At 42.0% G+C, this 22,896-nt stretch overlaps 1 protein-coding gene across 3 annotated transcripts in view; it reads left to right on the top strand.

Moving 5' to 3' along the window:
* PTPRN2 (protein tyrosine phosphatase receptor type N2) overlaps nt 1-22,896 on the top strand; it is a 608,972-nt gene that overhangs the window by 520,447 nt on the left and 65,629 nt on the right. For 2 of the 3 annotated variants that reach the window (XM_053409492.1, XM_053409490.1), the window contains exon 14: nt 11,167-11,361. The exons of the other annotated variant lie outside the window; for it this stretch is intronic. In XM_053409492.1, the coding sequence (XP_053265467.1) occupies nt 11,167-11,361 (195 nt within the window). The remainder of the gene's footprint in view (nt 1-11,166; nt 11,362-22,896) is intronic. 3 annotated transcript variants of the gene reach the window in all.

Here is a 22,896-nt window from a genome sequence, read left to right as displayed (position 1 = left end):
GAAAATTCCATCCAATTCTGTCAAAAATGTAGGGGAGGGGGTAGAGCGGTAGACTATTTTTTTAAAAAAAAAATATCAAAATTTAAAAGTGCCTTGGCCAGACAAAACACACACCATGGACCTGTTTGCCTCTAATTTGGCAGGCTTCACCCACTCAGGAAAGGTTACTGAAAATTAAATCTTGATCTGAATCTGGCAGTTTCTGAACTGCTTTGGACTGAAGTGGACATTTTTTTGGAAGCACTGAATTGACATATTGTGGTTCATGTCCATCCCTGGGAATTATACTGCTGTGATGACCTTTCCCCCCACTTTTTCCCCCTTTATTGTTGTTGAATCCCAGGACCACTTGGGCAAAATTCCAATTAAATGTGGCAGTCCAGAAGATTATCTCTTGATTCAGACAGTTGCTTTGTCTTTCCTGTTTTTCAACCCAATGTTAGCAATATAGGAATAAAGTTTCCAGAGTTATTGTGATCATTGGCCTCCGTAAAAAATAATAATAATGAACAATTTGAATTGCCTGTATACAGTATTTAGCAGCTGGAAGCTCTTTTCAATGCTAAGATCCAGCCTTGCAGTTTATGAAGTAGCAATAACTGAGCACTTTTGATGACGCCCAACAATGCTTTTTTACCTAGCCACTGATCACCTCTCCCCTCCACACAAACCAATATCTGGGAGCTGGGTGAAAGGTCTTTGGCAGAGAGGATAGGCTTAAGTTCTGGCACCTCTTAATTTTATAAACTGATCACTTGGAAAACAGGACACTCAAGTCTTTGATCTGCAACTACTGCCCAGATCCACACTTTGTGTATACAATAATAAAGCTTTCGCCTAGACTTCACAATGTCATTTTGGGGTCAGTGTTCCTGTAAAGGAAGCCCCGTGTGGGGGGAAATTATAATGTTACTGTATCAGAGACAATATGATTACTGTATAACAAAGTCTCCTCTTAATGTTTCTCCACAAAAGAAAGGGCGGAAACGTAGTAAGGATTTTTGCTTCGGGATTTTTCTAGAAGGCGGAAATGGGGGAGGGGAGGGAGAGAGAAATAGGGAGGGGGAGGAGAAATATAATTTTTTCTGAAACATACGGTGTAATGCTACTCATGTGGAGCCATTGTATGCATGGTTGGAGATAGATGTGGATGTTGGGTGTGTACTTGTGAAATATAATATCTGGAAATTCTGTGGCTTTTGTGTGTCTCTTATGATGAGGAGCTAGAGTGGGATGAATCTGAAAATATGTGAGAAATTTCTGGTGGTTAGTAACAGCCATCGTTAGCTGTTTGGGCTTTTCTATAAGTAGCGACTGTTTTCCGCCCTCTTCAGAGTAGAGTGAGAATACTCAAAATGGGTATGCTTAAATCTATGAAAGTGACTAAGACAGAGAAAGTCAAGCGACCTTAGCAACCACCTGCAGCATAAGAAAGGTTTTCTGTTTAGCTGCTTCTTTTGGTTGAGAATTTTATTTGAAGCTGATCTTAGATTAACCTGAGGTGAGAAGCATAAAAATAGAGATATAAAGGTGGTTTCTATCCAGAGGTACTTTTGCCTTTCCCTTCCTTCCCCCAGAACACTTGTCTGCCTGCTCACTCTCTTATTTAGTTCCTGAATTGATTGTAAGTGGCTGCTCATCAAAGGACTGATTGTAAGTGGCTGCCATTTCACACAAAAAATTATACACATTAAATAAAAAAAAAGCACTAGATGGACAAAACATTTTGCTTTAGGATGGCAAGCAACTGCGTTACAATTAAAGCTGGATCCTTCTCGGTAATTTAGGGGCATGCATGGAAGGTGGGAGTTTGAAATAATTGCATCTGGCAGAACTATCCACCAAAGCAGAACTATCCACTACAAATCTGGAGGGAATTTGAATTAAATGCAGTGCTCAAAATGTAAATGTTAAGCTGTGTAAGTGGGTGGTGGGAATCATAGGCAAGAAGATGTTGTCATGCTGCCCCCTAGTGATAGTATATATTAAAACTAGGTTCTTTGGCTGAGCTCATAGTGATGGCTGAGCTCCATAGTAGCTCTGGTATAATCCTATATGAAAACTGAGCTGTCTTTGCTGTAGGTGCTCTATACTCCTTTTCTTCCAATGTGATGTTCTGTTCCCTTGGTAGATGCAAACCCCAGCCTTCCTTATTGACCATGGAACTACCATATATCCTGCAAACTGAAAGGGAAATGAGGGATAGGATTGCATTCTTTTGTATATCAGTGGTATAAGTTTCTGTGCATACAATAGGGACCCCAGAATCTCCCTTGGCCCCAGACACCTGGTTCAACATGTTCTCTCAGAATACTGGAGTGTTTGAGCACTCACTTGTACTGCATACTGTGAGCTGGCCTCACCTGGAACTGTTTTCAAAGTTAATTAAATAAATAAATAAATAAAAACACTGTCTAGTTTATATATATATAAAGGAGTCTGGTGGATTAGACCAGTTTGTAGATGGAAGGTGGCATATATTGCATCCAAGACTTCCGTCTTCTTTCAGTTCAGTGTTTCCAAGTAAAAAGTGCAGGGAATTGCAACTCCCTGTTATAGTAAGACATATGTAGCACAAACTCATGTATCCCTTGTTCATTCTTCTGTACACAAACTCATTATAGAATGTGGTGCTATAGGAATTTTGTTTTGAAAATTCCAGGATTTGTGTTTCTTAGACATAGTTTGGTTACACGTATCTTAAATGCATTGCCAACAGTTTTTCACATAGCAATCTTGGAGCGTTTGGTTTAGCTGGCCTGTTTTGTTTTGTTTTTTCTTTCCTCTTTTTGGAATCTCAGTATGGAGCAGGTTTAGTGAGCCAGTGGTCCCAGTGTGGTATAGTGCTAATCTGAGTGTTGGATTAGGATGGGATGACCCAGGTTTAAATCTTGAATCATCCATGAAGCTCCAGGGAAGTCTCTCTCAGGTTTCAGCCTAACTTACCTCACAGGGTTGTTGAGAAGCCCTTTTATTTTTAGATGTACACCATCCCCCTAGGGACGCGGGTGGCGCTGTGGGTTAAACCACAGAGCCTAGGACTTGCCGATCAGAAGGTTGGTGGTTCAAATCCCCGCAATGGGGTGAGCTCCTGTTGCTGGGTCCCTGCTCCTGCCAACCTAGCAGTTCGAAAGCATGTCAAAGTGCAAGTAGATAAATAGGTACCGCTCTGGCGGGAAGGTAAATGGCGTTTCCGTGCACTGCTCTGGTTCGCCAGAAGCGGCTTAGTCATGCTGGCCACATGACCCGGAAGCTGTACGCCGGCTCCCTCGGGCAATAAAGCGAGATGAGCGCTGCAACCCCAGAGTCGGTCACGACTGGACCTAATGGTCAGGGGCCCCTTTATCCCCTTGGAGGAAGGATGGGATAAAAATGGCACAGGTTTATTAGTAGTGTTTAGGGTTGGAGCAATCATCAAGGACTTGCCCTGCGCAGGCATTGTCGAAATGAATGGACCATGCCTAGAAAAAGAATGGCATTTACTGAGAAGCTCTTTTGCACAAGCGAGTTTCCCAGTGGGTTATTCCCACCCTCCGGAGACTCTATTTCATAACCAATGACAATGGCCCACTTGATATGAAAAGTGGGGTTGCCCTGGTCTGTAAAAGAATGTCAGTGTTTCATCTGCTCATCTTGAGGAAAATTATGTCCTGCATGTTGAGAATCTTGCCGTGTGATTCCCACAAAATGTCCATCCTGGTAAAATAATGTTTTCTGCTTGCTTGTGCCAAGGTGGCGTTTATGTTGTGTTTAAGGATTACATGTCAGAAATGCTGTGCTTTTGCGCCCCTGCCGTCCAAATAAGAGTTAAGTAGGGGTGTGTGACTCAGTGAACATGGGGGTGACAGCAGCCCTTCCTAGTCTTGAGCCCCAGAGGTTGGCAGTGATCAGGGTTTATGGGATGTATGGTTCAATAACATATGGGGGAACTTCAGAGCTTCCTTAAAGAATTTCTAACCAGTTAAACCAGAGTGCTTGGATACCAAATGCATTTAATTACCAATTACCAAATAATTAATTGCATTTAAACCAATACAGCTGAAATAATTTTGAACTTGTGTTGCAGTTTAACTGGTTTATGAATCAGGCCAATGGGTTTCTGTGATGGAAAGTTAATGGGGGGGGGGAGAACTAGTTTTACCTGGCTATAAAACCATCCTCTCCTTTACATGTGCACATGATCAATATTTCATGGGAGACCAGGTAGTTCTAATGAATTTTTCTGGGTGCTACACAGTTAAACCTTGCCCGGTTGTGTGCTACCGATTCTCTTGTGTATATATATATATATATCTCCCCCTTTTTTGTCTCATTTTCTCCACACTTTTGTGACAGCTGGATGGCTGTCATCTGCTGCGAAAGCATGTGGCAGCAAAAGCACATTGCTGTCACAGAGCAGGGACACCCAGAAAGAGATGGCATTTGTGGTGTTATGCAGTCTGCACATTGAAACAGGAAACCTTCGCTTCCTCAAATGATGAGATTCACTTTCTGAGGATGTGTGAGTGTGTTTGTGTTTGCAGTGCTTGCCTGACATAGGTCACGAATGCAGAAGGCTTAGACTGTGCATAAGAATTGGCCGCAGGAGCTCAAATGTAGGAGCACCTGGGCAGCAATGTACACAACATGTTCCCACTCTCTCTTTAAGATTAAAGGGACTTTCACTAATCCAACTTTTCTCTGGTGGCTTAAGGGAAACCTCAGCGCTACTTTGAAAAGGGAAGAGTATTTTAGAAGGTGTTGCTTTCAATAGCATTGCCCAGAACCATTCAACCCCTTCTGACAGAAAATCTCATGTGCGACGCTCCAGTTTAACTTCCTGTTAATCTGAGAATAACTACATTGCCGGTATCTATGCTGTCTCCCTGTCCAATTGCACCCATCAAAGAAAAAGGAGGAGTTTGCAGGAAGTGCTCACCTTGCTATATTTTTAATAAAAGTGGGGTCTTTAACATCCCAGTTTTTTTGAATATTTAAATAAGAAAATACAAAATAATCTGGAAACAAAGCCTGATTTTAATTTTAGCCTTGCATAAACTGACTCACTCTTCTTTAAAAAACCCATTCCAGCATCTCTTGCCTCTCTGCCAAGTCATCAGTTTGTTGAAAAACTGGGAATTATTTAGAACTGGTTCTATTTTTTTAAAAAGTTTGTTTTTTGTGGTGGGGGGAAAGTTTGATATATGCTTTTATAAACGTTCCGTTTAGGATCACCACTTTGTCTCTTTATTTAAAAAAAAAATCACACACATAAAGGCTCTCTGCAAACTACCATAACAGTATTTCCAAATGTTTTAGTTTGATTTGGGTAGTTTCTGCCACACAGCAATAAGTTTTTTTCTATCATATTTGGTAAATACATTGCACAAATGTTTGATAGTAAGTGTGATGAAATGAAATGAGAAGGAAGTAGTGTCTCCATTGGCAAGCAATTCCCATGTAACATGAAACAATTTAATAAGCATCAAGTTAGCTTTTAAAATAAATGTTTGTGGTCTAACAATCCATTGGAGGATACCTAAAAAGGCCATGTTATCATTTCCCCATATTTATGCTGTAAATAATGGGAGTTTAAGTTCCAAATGAATACAGTGTTACCTCGGGTTACATATGCTTCAGGTTACAGACTCCGCTAACCCAGAAATAGTACCTCGGGATAAGAACTTTACCTCAGGACGAGAACAGAAATAGTGTGGCGGCGGCGCAGAGACAGTGGGAGGCCCCATTAGCTAAAGTGGTGCTTCAGGTTAAGAACAGTTTCAAGTTAAGAACAGACCTCCGGAACGAATTAAATACGTAACCAGAGATACCACTGTATCCTGCTTTTCCAGAACACATTTGTTAAACCTCAAGATAGCTCAACATCACTTAAAACCACAATATATAAATGTATCTACCAGCAATATATAAAAATCACAATACGACACTCACAAATCAAATGTACAAAGAAAGCTTGCAATGCAGTTTTACACACGAGTTGGAGGGGTGTTTTCCTTTCATACAGACTACTGCTGCTCTGTGTGTTTTAGGGAATTTTCTGCAGGAAAGAGAATGCTACTTGCGCTGGGAAGCCATTAGTAGTGTTTTCAGTTAGTTAAAGCTGGAATGTTCAACTATGCAGGCAGCGTTGACCAAACTACGGCCCATTAGGCAGGGAAACAAATATTCAGTTGTTGCTCATAGTTTTGTGAGCAGTTTCTGAGAGCATAATTTTGTGATTAGGGTGGATGGATAGTCCGAGGATATGGGTAGTAAATCTGGTGACACAGGCAATAGAAGTTTGTAGCTTTTCTGTACCATTGTTATGTATTGCTGTATACACCCATCAAATGTGAAGAGGACTTGCACTTGTAACTTCATTTGAGAAAAGAATAAAACTTGTTGGGTCTTTCAACTACTCAGATATAAAAAGGCTGTGCCAAAAGTAGGCCTTTAATTTCACTTCAGGACAGGTTTTTTGTTCTGGTTTTTTGGGGATGGGGTGGGTGGGAGCAACAGAGGACTAAATTAGCGGAACTGATACTAAATTTAATTACTAAATTAGTGGAACTGGGTGATGTTTGAAGTGGGTTCACACTGGCAAGTGCTTAGAAATAACGTCAAGGCGGTAAGCAAACAAAGAACTGCATTGCCATTGCTCAGGGACAGGGTTTCAGTCCATTATTGTTGTGGCGTATGGTTTCTCTGATTACTTTTTTTTGAAATGGAAGTCATAATAATGGGGCTGGTTCACTGGTGGCAAATAAGATTACCAAAACCCTTGACCTCTACTTGGGCCAAAAGCTGAGGTGGAGCTAGTCTAGAATCATGTTGTTCTGGGATGGAACCAGAATGCAGTCTGGAGGATGATGGTTAAAGCCAAGGGGCAACCCTTGAGTTTGCTACTTTGTCAGATTTAGTATCACAGAGAACATAGTTTTACTGGTCTGACTACTAAATATTGGCTGAGTGTCAGCTCCATTGAACAATGCAACATTTATTGCAATCGTCCGCAGCCCATAGACTAAATCAGCGCTAATGGAGAATCTGATTTCTAAACATTTTCTCAGATAGATGGCTTCACTTGCAAGGGGTATTTGATATTTTTCTCATAACCGTTTTATCTGAGCGAGTTTATTGTTGCACGCTGCTATGGTAGTAGCTTAATACCTAGCATATTATAAATTAATAAAGTGAATAAATGAATGTAAGAAAGGAAACAGTGGCAGCCCTGTCGGGAATATACTCAAAGTAAAATCCCATGGTCTGTAGCATCTGAAAAAGTATGTGCAGTGTCAGTGCCCAACTTCACTGGGCGGTCTGTTTCACCTGGGCAGGTGTCACTGCACTGTGAGATCTTGTCCAAACCACCACAGAACAAACCTACAGTTTTAATGACATTGCACGTGGTCATTGCAAGCAAAAACATGTTTCCAGGACAGGGGTCAGCAAACTTTTTCAGCAGGGGGGCCGGCTCACTGTCCCTCAGACCTTGTGGGGGGCCAGACTATATTTTGGAAAAATAATAATGAACAAATTGCTATGCCCCACAAATACACCAGAGATGCCTTTTAAATAAAAGGACACATGCTACTCATGTAAAACCTGCTGATTCTCAGACCATCCGCGGGTTGGATTTAGAAGGCGATTGAGCTGGATCCGGCCCCCGGGCCTTAGTTTGCCTACCCACGTTCTAGGAGTTTCCAGCATGCACAACAAGGTGTTTCCAGAGTGTATTCTAAGAATTCTCCTCTAAAGACCCTTTGTGAATTTGAAACAAAGGGGTACAAAGTTGGAGATATTAGTACTACCCTCTACTGTGTGGTGCCCAGAATTGTATGTGGTTGGGTGCTAACCTGCTTGTGTTGGCCCAAGAGATGGTTTTACACAGGCCTTGGTCTGGACTGCTGCATCCTTTACCCACTCAAGAGGTTTCCCTCTTTGCTTGCTTTGCCCCCTCCCATAGAACAAGATGTTCCTTTCAGCTGTTGCCACTCAAGTCTCCTGTTTTTCTGTGACAGAAGAGAAGCCAGGAAGGGTTGGGCTAGAACAGGCGTGGCCAAACTTGGCCCTCCAGCTGTTTTGGGACTACAACTCCCATCATCCCTAGCTAACAGGACCAGGTGGTCAGAGATGATGGGAATTGTAGTCCCAAAACAGCTGGAGGGCCAAGTTTGGCAATGCCTGGGCTAGAAGGAAGCAAGCAAAGAACTGTCACTGCCCCAAAGAATTTTTATTTTCTTGTTCCTTCAGATATTAGAAGCAGTTGTGTTGATAAAGAAAGGGTGGGAAGAAGAGAAAACATTCTATTACTTTAAAAACAGAGTGTCATTTTGAGTGATGCTCACTGAAGTCCATCTATTTCAAGGAATCTTCTTTGAGCATGACTAACATTGGGTATCAGTCTCGCCCATTTTCTGATGTACCCTTTGTACATCTTGGCTGCACTTCCCATCGTGTAACTCAGATAACCATTCCTGCTTTCTTTGGGTATGCAAAGCAATTATAGTTGACTCAGAAGCTACTATAAGAATGGTTTGTGAAACTCTCAGTAAGGAATTGAATTGTTCTAATATAAATTATTGGTTCATTACTTTTTCCACATCTATTATCTTCCAACGGGGGGGGGGGGGCTCCTTCCCTGCTGCTGCCCTAAGAGCAAAAGTTATTTTATATTTCTTTAAAAATACATTTGTAAAAAAACAAGAGATTGCATAACTGTTATGCCATCTTCAGCCCTACTACTTTTGTATAAATAGGAGCTATTAATTTCTGGTTGTTAACTTGTTCTTATTGCTTCCCTTGCCCCAGCTCAATGCCAGCAGTCTGAACAAGGGAAACAAGTTGTAGAGTATAGCCCTGGTCAGGATATGAGTACTAAGAACAGGTGGAAGCCTAAACAAATGTTGCTTTTACTTGAAGAGAGTGCACATGAAGTGGCTTGCATCCTCTGTCGGATTATGCATTGATCCAGTATACAATATATGTAAAAATATTGCTTGCAGCAATTAATGTTAAATCACATAATGATTCACCTTTTAAAATTCATCTTACATTTACTTTTTACTCAGTTGTTTCCCATTCCAAGAAAGCATATAATGTAAGCAGCAAATAATAATTGATGCTAGAAAGTTTTATTTCTATACAAATAAGCAGAACCATCCAGAATACCACATCGGTGCTGGTTCTACATAATACAGTTGTACCTTGGATCTCAAACGCCTTGGCTCCCGAACAAATTTGTTCCCGAATGATCAAAACCCGGAAGTGAGTGTTCTGGTTTTCGAACTTTCTTTTGGAAGCCGAATGTCCAGCGGGGCTTCCGGTTGGCTGCAGCCAATCAGAAGCCACGCTTTGGTTTCCAAACATTTTGGAAGTCGAACGGACTTCCGGAATGCATTCTGTTCGACTTCCAAGGTATGACTGTAGTCCGTAACCAAGTTGGGCAAAAGTTATTTTAGAGATGCCTTCAAGTACCTATGAAAAGTAACCTCTGACTTGGGTCCAGATACCGTGTGCACTGCGGCACAAGAAACAAGAGAGGGTTGATATGAAACTCATGCAAATGCATCCCCTCCACCATACAAATGCGATTGGGCTCTGGTTGGGGGCTCTGTTATCAGAAAGTGGGGGGCAAATGGATATTTCCCTTCAGCTTCTGTCTTTGCACCCCTGCCATTTCCCAAAGCAAAAGTTCCAGGAAACCTTGATGGACTGCCATTGCCCGACCTACTTATCAGGCTACCAGAGAATTGTCTTACTGAATGGACCCTAATATTATCTAGCTACAAGTCTAGTGCATACGTACCATAGTAGTGGCACATGTAGGCAATTGCTTTAAAAACTTAACGCACTGTATGTCATTAAAAAATGAAACTGTAAAGCATGCAGTATATGTTAGAGGAATCTAACATATAGCATTCAAATGTTAGAAGTGGGCTTCCTGTATTTTAAGTGCCAGACAGAGAATCCAGACCTTGGAAATTAGCTGGACTCCTAGAATCTACATTTTGAAAGTTATCTGTCAGCCCCTCCTCCCCCCCCCCGTTTTCTATACATTTTTTTGGGAAACCTGCCCCACACACCCCTGTTTTCAGTTGTCTCCCAATGAGTGTGATGTAGCTATTGCAATTCAAGGAGGCATGAAAGAAGTCATCTGGTTTTTCCAACCCTGGAATATATGCATAATGCCAAGTGAAAAGGGAGCAGAGAAATTGAATAACTTGGCTACACAATTTTGATGGGGACCCTCTGCTGTTGGTACCACTTAACATTATTATTATTATTATTATTATTATTATTATTATTATTATTATTATTTATACCGCCCTGTACCCTTAGATCCCAGGGCAGTTCACAACACAAAACTGCAATATAAAACCCATTAATTGCCCTTCAACAACACATTTAAAAGGGCATCAGATGCCAATCAGCCAAAGGCCTGGTTAAAGAAGAATGTCTTCGTCTGGCACCTAAAGGTGTATAATGAAGGCATCAGCCGAATCTCCCTGAGGAGAGCATTCCACAAGCAGGGAGCCTCTGCAGAAATTTATTCCAAAGTAGCTTTACTGACATCAGTATTCTAAAGTAGGTAGGTTCCAGTGGTCATAGGTAAAGGTAAAGGGACCCCTGACCGTTAAGTCCTGTCACAGATAACTCGGGTTGCGGCGCTCATCTCACTTTACTGGCCGAGGGAGTCGGCGTACAGCTTCCGAGTCATGTGGCCAGCATGACTAAGCATGACAAAGCCACTTCTGGCGAACCAGAGCAGCGTATGGAAACGCTGTTTACCTTCCCGCTGAAGTGGTACCTATTTATCTACTTGCACTTTGAAGTGCTTTCGAACTGCTAGGTTGGCAGGAGCAGGGACCAAGCAACGGGAGCTCACCCTGTCACGGGGATTCATAGTTCTGACTCTAAACTGTATATTTTGAAATCTTGTGCTTTGCACAAATCCTAACAAGCTTTGATAATCAAGCAATATACATAGCACAACAACCCTGCTGGTGTTGCATCTTTCCTTCTGTCTGGTATGCAGTTCTTGTGCACATGAAGCTCAGAAGCAGAAACAGGAGTCCGGCCTGCATGTAGGGACAAACCCCTCTGTATTAAATGTGTGTTTTGGTGGATAATTTCTTGGAGTCTGGATTTTAATCCCAGGATATTCCTTCTCTCTGTCTCCTCTAGGAGTTGTGCCGCCAACGTATGGCAGTGAAAACCTCTGACCACCCAGAGCCTCTGCATACGTCTCGCATTAACAGCATATCTTCGCAGTTCAGCGATGGGCCCATCCAGAGTCCTTCTGCTCGAAGCAGCACTTCATCCTGGTGCGAAGAACCAGTCCAGTCCAACATGGACATTTCTACTGGGCACATGATATTGGTAAGGTGCTAAGGCTGTTGAATTCAACTAAAGAGAGGCGCTTCAGATGCACTGTGGGAAATGCAGTGCATAAAACTTTATTTTTAAAAACAAAAAAACAATTCAAAGTGTTGGTGCTCACCTTTAAAGCCCTAAACGGCCTCGGTCCTGTATACCTGAAGGAGCATTTCCACCCCCATCGTCCAGCCTGGACACTGAGATCCAGCGCCAAGGGCCTTCTGGCGGTTCCCTCGCTGCAAGAAGTGAGGTTACAGGGAAACAGACAGAGGGCCTTCTCGGTAGTGGTGCCTGCCCTGTGGAACGCCCTCTTTTCAGATGTGAAGGAAATAAGCAGCTATCTTAACTTTAAAAGACATCTGAAGGCAGCCCTGTTTAGGGAAGTTTTTAATATTGAATGCTGTATTGTTTTTAACACTCGATTGGAAGCCGCCCAGCGTGGCTGGGGAAACTCAGCCAGATGGGCAGGGTATAAATAATAAATTATTATTAGTATTATTAGTATTATTATTATTATAAAATATTATTATTATTATAAAAACAAAAACCCCGGCTCTTTAAAAGCCAGTAGGATTGTTATCTTCTTACCAATCTTTTTACTTTAAAGTAAATCTTAGCACTTTGGTTTTGTTTCTTCTCATTGGTGTCTTGGAGTGCAAGCCCAGCCCTAGATCCACCAGGGTATGCGAGTTTAGGATATGGAGCATCTCTGGTTCAGCCGGAGATACACAAACTTAACTCCCACATCCCAGGGCTGAACTTGCTGCGTGGAACCTATGCCAGTGTCATCCCCGAATAACGGGTGTTCTGGCGGCAGGAGGGACTTATTCTGGACTCGTAACTCAGTTTAGCTCAGTCACGTGACCTGGGAACCCAGCAGAACTAACATCAGCAGAAAGGGTGGTATAAGTCAAACTATATTTAAAAGGCTTGTTTTCCCTCTGCCAGGTTTAGGCCAGGCCAGCCAGCAGCAGCCCTGCTGCTAGATGGAATAAATTAAAGCGCTAGCTTCAAAACCTTAGGAAGCATCCTCTCACATGGATGGAAAATGAATCTCAAGATTATTGGGCAGCAAGAATCAGAATGGGTGCTTGGAGTGTGCATTGCAAAAAGGCCAATATTCTGTCACCTGGCATGGCAGCAAAAGGGGTCTAGGTCTAAGTTCTGTTGACAGTCTAAGCAGATATATTTGTGTAGCTGTCTGAACACTGGATGCTTTTAGGTGTTTTGGGTAGGTGAGAAACAGCTTGGCTTCTTGCTCTATAATTATGTCACGGACTTGGCCAACACAATCTCTGATGACGAGTCTGTATTGTCCCCCTACAGCACTGCTTTTTTTCAAAATGCAATTCCTCCACCTCCTCTGTCATTACCTTCTTAGTTTTAAGTTGTTGGTTTTGTGGTGGGTTTTTTTAATTGTTAGAATTGAACATAAACTCTAAACTTTAACTGCAAAAGCCAATTTCAATAAATTTCTATAAAACTGACTTAAAACTGTTAAACACCAGGTACTGAGTCTGAACAGTTTTCCTAGCTAAATAACTTCCTGGGGCTCTGAATTTTAGCATAACAGACGCATTCAGATATGAGAATTGGATTCAATATGCAAAAAAACCCAACACACAAAAAACCCCAACCATTACGCCTTTTCAGATCTATTTTCCCCCCCTCCCCCCATGCTCTGCTCCAACCTATTGGTTTACTTTCTTGTAGGTCACATCTGGAACTAGATCACTAATACTTTGGTCTTACAAAATAATGCCTTTAAAAATTAAAGAAAACCTTGTCTTGCTAAAGTTTGTGGTTTATGCCCCCAAAAGTAAAGCTCATTTTGAGTTAAGATCTAATAAAATAAAGAAATATAAATGGATATGCACATGCTAAAGAAATGTTTACAGTAACTATTTGTTTATTAATATTTGATCTGTCAGCTTGACGAAAGCTAGCTGGAATTGGATTCAGGTTGCATGTTTGAGCACTTTTCTGTGTTTTTTAGTTGGTTAGGAATATAGCAGGGCTGTTTCATTATCCTGCACTCAGTTGTTGTCATTCAACCTTGAGTAAGCAGATATTTGGTAGATAAAAAAGAGGACAACATGTGTTATGCATTAGGTTGTAAGGGTTCAAAAAAGGGCTGCTGAAATGTTGATACAGCACCTGGGAATCCGAACTGCAAGGCATTCATTGCGAGTGTGTACAAATTAAACCCACTGAGCCTAAAATAAGCAAATAGCAATGATTCATGAAAATTCTGTGTTGCTTTGCCTTGGTCTCTGTGAAAGACAAAGGGCAGGCAAAATATCTGTTCTTATTAGAAGGCGCGGTAATAACAATTTTTCAGGAGGTCAGGTGGAAAGGGTTTCTTTTGCTTGAATGCCAAGAAAAGAAAGTTAAATGGAAGGTTGAACAGATGGTGTTTTGTCCAGTGCTAGTGTTTCCAGGATCCTTTTAAAGACGTGCAAGTTGAGCATATTCTTTGAGTATGGAGAGTTATATTGCTGGTGATTAGCGGCCGGTGAGCTTCTCCAGAATGCACATCTGATTCTATTCTAAAGCTCGCTCATCATACATGAGTACACATATCATACATTTGTTTTCAATGGAAATTAGCATTCTGTCTCCATCTGTATCTCTCCTGCTCTCTGTCATGCCTACACAAATGCAGCCCTGTACTCCAGCATGATCATGTCCCCAGTTGCACATGTGAATGCCACATATACCTTGTTTCCCTTCCAGTAGGCTGCATCTGAATAGAGCCAGGACAGAACCTTTGTTCCTTCCCAAGGCAAGGAAGGACAGCTTGGGAAGCAATGTGTTCTCTCTAGCTCCAAACAGGTCGTAGTGGGAGTGAGTTATCTCGCTCAGCTGCAGATTTAAGCCTGTGGCTTAAAATGAGACTTTGCTCAGTAGCTTCTGTCTTTGGCTCCAAACTCTTCCACCATTGTATCCCACCATGTTTGTCCTTCAAGAAACTCCCTGGTCATCACCTGATGTATTGGCTACCTTCTGTTTTTCCTATGTGACAGAGATTGCATGCCCAGGAAATTTCGTATCGATACAATGCTAGGCAGATATATGTTAAATATGGAAGGTTTGCAATACTTCTTATTTAAAAAATATCATTGTTTCCATAATTGGAACACCAGTTGCGTGAGGCCATATTTATGAGATCTGTTCTACTCTGTGGTCTGTGTATTTGCAGTTGGACGTTGAAAATACCATGTCTTTGGCATTCCAAATGAGATAACATGACTGTGGATGGTTTTTTCCTTCCTATTAAAACAACAACAACTCCTAATTATTTATTCAAATATTCTTGCATATTGCATTTAAAATAATATTTGTTTAAGAAAACAAAGCCTTGAGAACGGCAGCGGAAACCCTCAAAAATGTGGTTCGGTGAAGACCCATCGGAAAGAACCTTTACAACGTAGATATGTATTAAAATATAGTATGCATTAATTAAACTCTCATTACTTTGGATAGGGGCGTTCAATCACTATGCTTGAAAATATGTAGCTGGTCTGAAGGGAGGAGAAATTTTTTTTCTTGTGTATGTATTAGTGAGAAATTGTGTTTTAATGTGGGTGCCTAGATAGTCAAGCAGAAAGATACCAGGAAATGAATTACGCTTTGCACTTATCTTACCTGTCAGGGAAAACTGACTTGTACCATTCATTGCAAGAGGCAGCTTGGACTCTTGCCTTGGAGGCACAGCTGTTGTTTCCCCTTTTCTTTGTTCTTAATTTTCGTTCAGAACAGCTAAAAGCACATTGTGTTTTGCTACATTATTTTTTTCTTCCGTGAACTTGGAAGTGGGGATTTACTTACTGGTTTTATAACCTGCTTTTCAAACTAATTTTTCCAAAATGGCCTACATTTAAGAGACACATTATAAGAATATAAAAATGCAACAGTGGCAAACAGAGCGGTAAGATAAATGGCAATGCAGAAGAAAATAATGGGTGGCACTTCATTATTTGTGTGCACCTCTTTTTAGACACCATCCTATGGAGAGAATTCCACACTGTGGTGCCAGCACTGAAAAGGCCCTGTTCTTGATATCTACCAATAGTATACTTGTTAATGATGGACCAGAGAGCAAGAAACTCATACAAATTCATATAGGCGAAGGACATCTTTAAGATAACCTGATTGCTGCCAATAAGGGCTTTAAATATTATTACCAGCACTTTCTCTTCATCCCAGGAATCAGCTGGTAACCAGGACAATTGATGTAGGATAACTGTCATTTGATCTGACTGCATTGTTCCCAGTGGTGTCCTGGCAGCCACAATTTATACCATTTGCAGTTTTGCAAATGTTTTTCTAAAGGCAGCCCCATGTAATTGCAGCCTGGATTGAACTAATGGATGGTGAAAAGAGGCCAGATCCGCCTTTTCTAGGTAGTTGGCAGACCAAGCAACTAAAACTGTTAAAATCCCTCTTAGTACCACCTGAGTTTCCAATGATAATGGGAGTTCTTTCTCCTCTCTTGGATCAGACAGTGAAAAATGAGTGTTAGAATGGTGATGCTCTAGCCTGGATCTTTTGATAACATCATCTAGTGCTTATAGGGAGACCAGAGGCGATCCCTGTGGCACCCCATAAGCTAAAGGCTTCTAGTCTGACATGGATGGTGGACCTGGGACATAGGGTGTGCAGGTGGTCTTTTGTATTTGCACTGAGGCAGAATCCAATTTTTCCTGCATTAGTTTTCCTGTAACTTTAACAATTGCTAATTTGCACCCATGTTTCTACAAGCTTCCAAACCGCAGGGGGTAGCCATTTTGCATTTATTGACCAAAAAATCACAGGTTACCATGCTGGACCAATAAGGAAGAATATCCAAAAGCCACAGTAGTTTGATACCTGTACAGAATTCTGTGTGGAATATATGTGCTAGAAGGGCAGTAAGAGTAGAGGAACAGAAAGTTAGAGCCAACGGGACATGGTCCAAGTTACATAAATCCACAGACTGCTATTGGAAGGGCAAAGGGAATAGGTGCAGCTCTTGAAAAATGGCTTGCCTTTTTATTCCTCAGGCAGTAGACTGCTTTGACTGGGAGTGGGAAAGTGCTCCCCACATGTGGCCTGCCTATATTCACGTTTCTACACCTGTCGTTTCCTATACCAGGGGGGAGAAGCCTGTGGCCTTCCAAATGTTGCTGGACTACAAATCCCATCATCCATGGCCACTGGCCATGTTGGTTGGGGCTGATGGGAGTTGGAGTCCAACAATGCCTGGTTCTGCAACTCTGTCCCATAACTACCTAAGGCTTTTCTATTCATTTTGGGACATAAGAAAAGGATGCCAGATTGAGGTAGTATTGGACTTTTCCTTTTGAAGGACAAATATACAACCTTTGCTTTGTTTCCATACAGTGTAACGTAAAAAACCCCCACTGCATTTAATAAACTTCTAAATTGAAAATACACATTTAAATGCATTGAAATAAATCAATGGAGCTACTGAACAATATAAAGTATCCTCCCTTAAAAAAAAAATCACACACACATTGTTGTATTAGGTTACAATTTTTTAAAACCATTGAGTGCTCCAGCTAGTAATGTATGTATTCAGTTCTGGTTTATTGTCACCCAAATTTGCTGAAAGAAAGAAAACTGCACAAAAGGAATCTGATAATGGAAGGCAGCCTGGTTGAATAAACTCCCTTTCTTTGCCGTATTCTCCTTATTAACTCTGTAATTAATTATACATAACTAAGGAAAGCTATGGAAATTGCATTTTGAGATGTATCATATCTGACTTCATTTCAGACTTCCATGCAATTTACTATTAATGAAGCAGGGATGGAAGCCCCAAATCTATAATTATTACTTACCATTTGAATGACAAGCAAAAATTATTATCAGCATAGTTTCGAATGAAAGAGGATTAATGCCTAATGTTGGAATTGTTAAATCTAACTTATATATTTTTTTTAATAAAAAAAAACCTTTTCACTAAAGCATTTTGCCCGTAAGAGTTTTCGAGAACATTGTTTGCAATGAAATTAACCCTCTCTTGGGTTAACAAGGATTTTCTTAAGTTGGACAGATTGCAAATATTTTTCAAATGAATGAATATTTTATGGTGGCTGAAGCTGTTCATCTGGGCACTACTACAGAGCTCCTTGCTCATATATCGTGTATCTGAAATGTATATAAACACACACACAGGTATATGGAGTAGGGGAACAACGCAGTATCAGAGCAAAGATGGCTGGGATAAAGGGTGTAACAACCAACATTTAAAGATCTATTTTATATTAGGGGTTTTAACATACTGACAGCGATTTTGTTCAATGTTTGTAGGGTCTAAAAGCAGAGATGAAATGCAATATTGTCACCAACCACCGCCATGTTAAAATGTCTGAATAATTAGCATTATACTTGGCAAGTGAGGCCTCTAATTGCAATGAGAATTTTAATTTGCGTAATTTATATATAAATAAGTGTGGTTACCAGCCAGGAATTTCAATGGGATGTTGTGCTGGGTTTTCATATTGCTGTTGGGCTAGGTTGGATAATATGTGACACGAAACCAGCAAGGTGGTAAAGGGGAATGCGCCTGCCCTTCTAACTGTGGAGAACTCGTTATCTTCAGTGCAAATATTTACACTCTAGTTTAAAGTGAATGGAATTTACTTCCAATAAGATTTCAGCCTAAAGTGTGCAGAGCCGCTTTGGTGAGTTGAGCGCATGTCACTGAGCCCTTGCACTTCCTGTGTGAGGCTCCTCCCACTTGGAAGGGTTATTTATGGACACCACATGCTTCAATCTAGCCTATTGGCATGTATTCATATAAATAATAAATGTGTTCTACTTGAGGTTGAAAGCAATCTCTTGTGTTAGCGCTTCTCGAATTAGACCCATTGAAAATAATAGACATGACTAATTTAGGTCCATTAATTTCAGTGGGTCTGCTCTGATCGTAAGATCACACAATTTTGACTACTGTGTACCACCTTCTAAAACAGGGATCAGCAAGCTTTTTCAGCAGGGGGCTGGTCCACTGTCCCCCAGACCGTGGGGGGGCAGACTATATTTGGGGGGGGGGAATGATGCAAGAGCCCCACGAGCCCCAGTGGCTGCTCACCTGTATCTTGCGAGCGGCAGGGGCTGGCGGCGGTGGGACGATGAGCTGCGCGTGAACGGGCTCCAGAGAGGGGCTGCTTAAAATGGCGGCCGCTCAAGCAGGGCAGGGAGAAGCCGGGAGGAGGGAGGGGGGAGGAGGCGATGCCGTGGGAGGGAGAGGGAAAGAACACACATGCTGGCAATCCATGTGGCGGTTCCCGGACCATCTGCAGGCCGGATCCAGAAGGCAATTGGGCCTGATCCAGCCCACGGGCCTTAGTTGGCCGACCCATGTTCTAAAAAGTGGATCCGCTAAATATTGTACCTGTTCTCTAACTGTTCCAGGTGGCTCAAATAAAATATAACTGATCAAAATATGCCCAGAATTTTCTATTCATGTTGAGAAAGACATATATATTCCTGTGGAGAAAGGCTGCGCTGTGTTTACTGCATTGGCATCAGTAGGAAGATTTTAATCCATGTAGCATCCAATTGCTAAAGCAGTAAGCATTTGATACATATTCCCATATTTTCTGAAACACCCATAAACATTTTTATTAAATATCGCTTTCAGTTTCCATTAGTCATTGAACAGATTTAGGCTTGGGTGCTGCTTCCTTTTGAGCATGAACAGAGCTGAGAAATATTGTCTCATTGAGTTGTGTCACCTCATCTCAGTTTTAAGGGCTCAAAAGACTGCGGATTATATCTGGAGACTGGCAAATCTGTCAGTTTTGGTTTCTGTCAGTTACTCAGTTTTACATTCAGTTCATCCCATTTCCACATTTGTTTGCAAACCTTAAGAAAAAGTTAGGATGAAAATTTATATACATTTTTGTGTGCATTTCTCCTAATATACCCTTTTTTTGCACACACTGTTCCATAATATAATGCATTTTGTACATTATTTTCATTAACATACACATTTATGTCCACTTTCCCCGAATAATATACTTATATCGGTACATTTCTTTTTCTGTTGGAGAATTGCATCATAAAATCCAGAAAAGTGTGAATTTTGAAGGTTAGTTTGCATATTAGTTCTGAAAGTGTGAATTGGATAGGCGCACAAAATTGCAGACCAAATGAATTCCTCCCATCTCTGTATTCAGTGGCTTTCCTCTGCTGACAGAAGGCTCTGATACTTCTGTCAGAGGAATTCATAAAAGAGGCAATTATTACATATTCATTTTCTTCCCTACAGCTCCCATCACCTTCCCAAATCTGTTCCAGAGGGTTGGGAACCCATCATAATAGCATTAGAGGTTGGGCAAGAGGGTAAAGGGTGGACTTAAGAAAACAGCCTCCCTCCCCATTGGCTGATGGGGACTTCTACTGGATCAAGAATAGTCTGTCAGTAGAAGCACAGCATTTACGCAAGTCTCTTTCAGTGTCCTTGACCGAAAGCAGCCTCTGCTTGCCTGCTGGAGAATGTTGGATTTTGTTATGGGATGGGGAAGAGTACTAATATCTGTAGGCCCTGTGAGTGTGTGTGCGTGTGTTATTGTTAGAAAGTAGCATGGTGGTAACTGGGATGTGTGACCTGTTTTATTTTAGCAACGTGTGCTTGAGCTTAGACATGAGGCCCAAATTCAAACACCTGCACAGTCATGAAGTTTGCTGAATGACTTAGGACAAATCATAAGAGCACAAAGAGCTGTCTTATACAAAGTCAGACCATTGGTCCAGCTAGCTTAGCATTGTCTATGGTGATTGGCTGTGGTTCTCCAGGGCTTCAGGCAGGAGTCTTTCCCAGCCCCAACTCCCAGGGATTGGACCTGGGGCCTTTTGTTTCCCCTAATATAAGTTAAGAGTTAGATTTGTGGCTTCATCTTTGTTTATCGTGCATACATTATGCATGCAGGTCTGTGTACACACAGAGTTTATCTGGATGATTAAACTAAGGCTTGTGTGCCAGTTGCAATCCTTTCTGATCAGAGAAAGATTTTCTATGCTTACCTGTTTTCTACCAACCTCCAGGATGGGCTTTTACATATACTGCTGCTTGGAAACTGTGGTCAGGTTCAAAAAGCAGTAACAGGGACTGTTGGGGACACATCTCACAATTGCTTGAATATCTCCACTTGCTTCCAGTCCATTTCCAAGCACATTTAAAATAATAATAATAATAATAATAATAATAATAATAATAATAATAATAATTAATATGCATTAATCCACATGTTGGAGGTTTTTCTTTGGGTGCTGCCTTGAAGGGGGAGCCTTTGGGTTGTGGAGTGCAGAATGCTTGCAGAAGAAGAGGAGGATGCTGTTGTAGTGGGAATGAAACACATCATTGCTTTGCTGCAATTGTCACATGTCCCTGCAACATTTAGTTTAGGCTTATCCAATACATTGTGTGCCAAGCTAACTCAGAAATCTCAGTGCAGAGTCTAGTGGCCTCAAGGAACACCTCTTTCCGGTATTAAAATTACTGTCCTAAACCTCATTCTTCGTTTTCAGACATTCATTTGCCAAAGCCTTTCTGTGAAGTGACTGGGGCAAGGGGGTGCTCCATCATGCCTGCTGTTTTTCTTTGTTTTATTTCGCGCTTGACATTTATTTTACACTTCCTCCCCCATCTGGCATCAAATTGGGGCTTCTGTTTTATTTGTTCAGTGCTTCTTTTGTTTGTTGTTATAGATTGGTGCATTGATTGTAAGTGTTGACCAACCCTGGAAGCTGGAAAATGTTGTCTCTGCATTTTGCGGAAGTAAATAAATAAATGGCCCCACTTAGCTCATCCCATAATACACATGGTGCTTGAGCAGCTGAGGAGGTAGAAGAGGACAAGGTAATGTGTGAATTGAGATTGCTATAGGGAGCATATGACTCCTTTGCTACGACAGCTGCACATACTACCAGTCTGGGCACAATTCCAAGTGCTGGCTATGACCTATAAAGCCCCACACAGCTTAGGTCCAGGCTTCCTCATACAAACCTCTCTGGGTTTTGAGATCTTTGGGAAGATCCCTTCTGTCAGTCCCACCACCTTCACAGGCATACTTGGTGGAGATGCAGGAGAGGGCCTTTTCAGTGGCTGCCCCCGACTTTGAAACTCCCAGCCTAGAGAAGTTAGGCTCCTTCCTTGTCCTTCTGCTGGCAGGTGAAGACCTTTTTGTTCCAACAGGCTTTTGGAAACTTAACTGGTTTTATTGAAAGGGCTGGTGCCATGCTGTTTTTATTGCAATTAATGGTATGGGGTGAGCTCTCATTGCTCGGTCCCAGCTCCTGCCAACCTAGCAGTTCAAAAGCACGTCAAAGTGCAAGTAGATAAATAGGTACCGCTCCGGCAGGAAGGTAAACGGCGTTTCTGTGCGCTGCTCTGGTTCGCCAGAAGCGGCTTAGTCATGCTGGCCACATCACCCAGAAGCTGGGCCAATAAAGCGAGATGAGCGCCACAACCCCAGAGTCGGTCACGACTGGACCTAATGGTCAGGGGTCCCTTTACCTTTACTATTAATACATTTTACATATGTATGCAGTTTCACTTCTATTCCTATGGAGGAATTATATTTTACCTGGATACCAAACACTTGCAGCATAATTGTATGCATGTTTGTTCAGAGGTAAATCCTGATTTGTTCAGTAGGACTCATTTCTGAATCGACATGTCTACAATTTCTGTCTTGCCCTCCAAGTAAGTTGTCATGCTTTGCATTCTTGCCTGTATACAGAGAGAGCCAAAACAAACTCTGTCTCTTATTTCCTAAGCCCGTGGATTTCCACCAGTGTGCCGTGGCACCCTGGGGTGCCTTGAATGATGGTCAAGGGTGCCATGGGCAAGACTAGACTCTGCCCCTCTCCCTCCCTCCTCTGATGCCTTCTCACATCTCTGTCTCCCCAAGGATTGCACAGCTGTTTATTGCAGCAACCCTGGCTATAGGTTCTGCAGGCGAATGGTGCTTCTGGAAGGAGCCTCTCTTTGGGGTGGGGTGGGGGGCAGCTCAGAGACCAGGGACGACAGCAGCAGTTCCCCAGACGACTCCCAAGGAAAGAGGAGAGGAGGCTGAGGGAACACTCCACAAGGGAGGGTCTTTGAGAAAGGGTGAGAGGCTGCTAGCTCTGCTGGCAAGGGGTGACATAACTGGGCTCCTGAGCCCTACAAGGATGCTGCAGAAAGAATGTACAGTGGTACCTCGGGTTACAGACGCTTCATGTTACAGACGCTTCAGGTTACAGACTCTACTAACCCAGAAATAGTACCTCGGGTTAAGAACTTTGCTTCAGGATGAGAACAGAAATCGCATGGCAGCGGCGTTGCGGCGGCAGCAGGAGGCCCCATTAGCTAAAGTGGTACCTCGGGTTAAGAACAGTTTCAGGTTAAGAAGGAACCTCCAGAACGAATTAAGTTCTTAACCCGAGGTACCACTGTAGTTGGTTAAGGGAGCCGTGGACTCAAAAGGTTGAAAACCTCTGTCCTAAGCTGATATGAATTTGTGGTGCAAAAGTGGTCGT

Source organism: Podarcis raffonei, chromosome 12, assembly GCF_027172205.1.
Source record: "Podarcis raffonei isolate rPodRaf1 chromosome 12, rPodRaf1.pri, whole genome shotgun sequence".
Classification (NCBI taxonomy): domain Eukaryota; kingdom Metazoa; phylum Chordata; class Lepidosauria; order Squamata; family Lacertidae; genus Podarcis; species Podarcis raffonei.
The sequence above is the reverse complement of the archived record's forward strand: the minus strand, read 5'-3'. Positions and strand labels throughout refer to the sequence as shown.